Source organism: Gadus chalcogrammus, chromosome 2 (genome assembly GCF_026213295.1).
Source record: "Gadus chalcogrammus isolate NIFS_2021 chromosome 2, NIFS_Gcha_1.0, whole genome shotgun sequence".
Lineage (NCBI taxonomy): Eukaryota > Metazoa > Chordata > Actinopteri > Gadiformes > Gadidae > Gadus > Gadus chalcogrammus.
Genome location: NC_079413.1, coordinates 4,016,718 through 4,019,217, shown reverse-complemented (window position 1 = coordinate 4,019,217; position 2,500 = coordinate 4,016,718). Strand labels below are relative to the sequence as shown.

General features: G+C 45.1%; 1 protein-coding gene across 2 annotated transcripts in view; it reads left to right on the top strand.

Moving 5' to 3' along the window:
• LOC130370192 (peripheral myelin protein 22-like) overlaps positions 1 to 2,361 on the top strand; it is a 2,539-nt gene extending 178 nt beyond the window's left edge. Inside the window, exons 1-5 of one of the 2 annotated variants that reach the window (XM_056575919.1) lie at positions 1 to 17; positions 714 to 803; positions 999 to 1,092; positions 1,244 to 1,384; positions 1,701 to 2,361. The exon at positions 1 to 17 is cut by the window's left edge and continues 2 nt beyond it. In XM_056575919.1, the coding sequence (XP_056431894.1) occupies positions 726 to 803; positions 999 to 1,092; positions 1,244 to 1,384; positions 1,701 to 1,858 (471 nt within the window). In that variant the 5' untranslated portion in view covers positions 1 to 17; positions 714 to 725 and the 3' untranslated portion in view covers positions 1,859 to 2,361. The remainder of the gene's footprint in view (positions 18 to 713; positions 804 to 998; positions 1,093 to 1,243; positions 1,385 to 1,700) is intronic. The other variant, XM_056575911.1, reaches the window with a different exon arrangement.
• Positions 2,362 to 2,500: the final 139 nt, after the last annotated feature.

Genomic DNA, 2,500 nt, shown 5'->3' with positions numbered 1-2,500 from the left:
AGCTTTTGCATTTCTGAGTGAGCACTTTTTTCCTTAAATTGCTTACTATTAATCAGGACTTAATTCCTGGATTTAACCGACTCTGGATCTTTTTGTTATTTTGTCTTAAGTTTGGTGGATATTGTAACCTGTTTTGTGCCGTTTATGTGTTGCAATCGTGTCCTGAAAAGGAGAACAATAATGATAAGAAAGGAGAAACGGACCAGAGACATGCATGGCGCTACTACGTTGGAATGTTTTCCAGTCTGATGGATTGAGTGGTTCAGTGTGCTCAGGGGTTTTAACACATCGTGGCCCCATGGTCCTGCGCTTTGTCGTTACACGTTTTGCTTCATTGTGAAGTAAACTCTTTATTGAATTGTATGGATAAATACACGTACGCTGAATAAGTTGAAGTTGAGAACGATTTATCAATGTTTTACTGATGCCTAGGTTGGATACAATTTTAACCTTATTGTATATTTGCTGAATGAGATTCATAATTTAAGCGTTCAAATTGAATCCGAACTAAATCCGAGTAAATCGTCACGCTTTCAAATCGGAGTAGTGTAAGAGGATACTTTTCAAATTCAAGTAAACATTGTGGTTAACGTAGAGTAGAGAAACAGCGCCCTCTTGTGTTGGTATTCGTCGGTGAAAAGCGCTTCATTGGATTTATTGTTGGAGCCTTTTTTGCTGACTTCAATGTGGTTCTTCTGTCTCCATCTCTGCAGATCCGCCTCAAGATGCTGCTCATTCTTCTCGGAGTGCTTGTTTTGCACCTTATCATTCTGGTGCTTCTGTTTGTCTCAACGGCGGCAAACGTAAGTTAATTCCCTTTTTATTACCAGTATCATTGTTGTTGTTCTTTTTAAATGGTTGAAACATAAGCCCTACTCTCTGTTCTATTACACTATATCTGGTTATTAAATAGGGATGTTGTTGCTGGCGATGAGTTTGTCTTTGACTGTGGCTAAATAAATACTAACTTTGTGGCTTTCTGTTATTGTGTTTACAAGGCGTGGACTGTAGGGGGCACCAGCAGCCAGGATCTTTGGTACAGATGCATGACCGTCAATGGTGGCTACCACTGCCAAGCCGCCAGCAATGAAGGTGAGAAAACTACTTTTTCCTTGTGGCAAAGGGGCATTATTGTTCGCCCACATGATATTGGCGAGAAACAACAAGAAATCCTGTGACAGCTTTCTTGTGCGTGGATGCGGTGGTGTATCAATAACAGTTTCATTTCTGTGTGTCTTTGCAGACTGGATCCAGGCAGTGCAGGCTCTCATGGTGCTGTCCGTGCTCTTCTGCTTCTTCTCCCTCATCGCCTTCCTGTATCAGCTGTTCAGACTGGTCAAGGGCGGACGCTTCTTCTTCACTGCCGTCTTCCAGATCCTGGCCAGTAAGTGTGACCTCATCGTCACTCCCGGGCCACGCCCCTCTGCACATGTGGGAGGCGACAAGCAGTGATGACACACTGATCTGAAGCTAATGAATAACTTGTTTCGCTCTCTCCTTCTCTCTCTCCTCAATCTCTCCCTCGAACCCCCCTCTTTCTTTCTCTCCTTTTATTCTCCCTCTCTCTCCCTCTCTCTCTCTCTCTCTCTCTCTCTCTCTCTCTCTCTCTCTCTCTCTCTCTCTCTCTCTCTCTCTCTCTCCCTCGCTCTCTCTCTCTCTCCCATTACCTCCCTCCCTTCCTCCCTGTCTCTCGCGTCCAGGTCTGTTTGTGATGTGTGGAGCCATCATCTACACGGTGATGGCTCCTGACGAAGGGGCGGGCACCTCCTACGGCTACGCCTACGTCTTGGCCTGGGTGGCTTTCCCTCTGTCCCTCATCAGCGGCCTCATCTACATCATCTTGAGGAAGAGGGAATGAGAGTGGTGACGTAGAGGGGGGACAGAGCGTCTGGGGTGGATATAGCAGACCCTAGCTCACCCATAGTGCGCAATCAAATGGGTTATTTTATGATATCAGAGAACGCCGATCGCGGTCGGCAACCTCTACTCTATTTCCGCAAAACTGCATAAAAGTCGGAACATTGACGTCATTGATTGGGAATTCGCGTTCTGTGTCGGTCCGAAGCCGAAGTACGATGCTAATGATCCAACTTTTCCGAGTTTTTTTCCGTGGAAACGCAGTAGAGGTTGCGTTCCGCGATGGAGCGGTACTCTCCTATATATAAAAAGTTTAAAGTTAAAATACAGTTCAAATAAAGTGCCTACTGCCCACAGACCATCTAGACTAGCGTCCAAACATCGGAGAACAAGTGCAATGCAGTCGCTTCGTAGTAAAATGCCAATTGAGACGTCGGGTTGTCATTATTTTTGTAAACTATCACTTGATCCCAAAACATATTATGCCGGAAAAAAAAAAGAAAACATGACAAACTCACATCAATGCCTCGTCTCATTTGAAAGCCGTATTCGTCCATAGCAACACTGCGGGAAGTTTAAGGGTGTCCTCCATAGCAACAGCGCGGGATGTTGTAGGGTGTGGCCATTTTTTATTCGGTTTAAA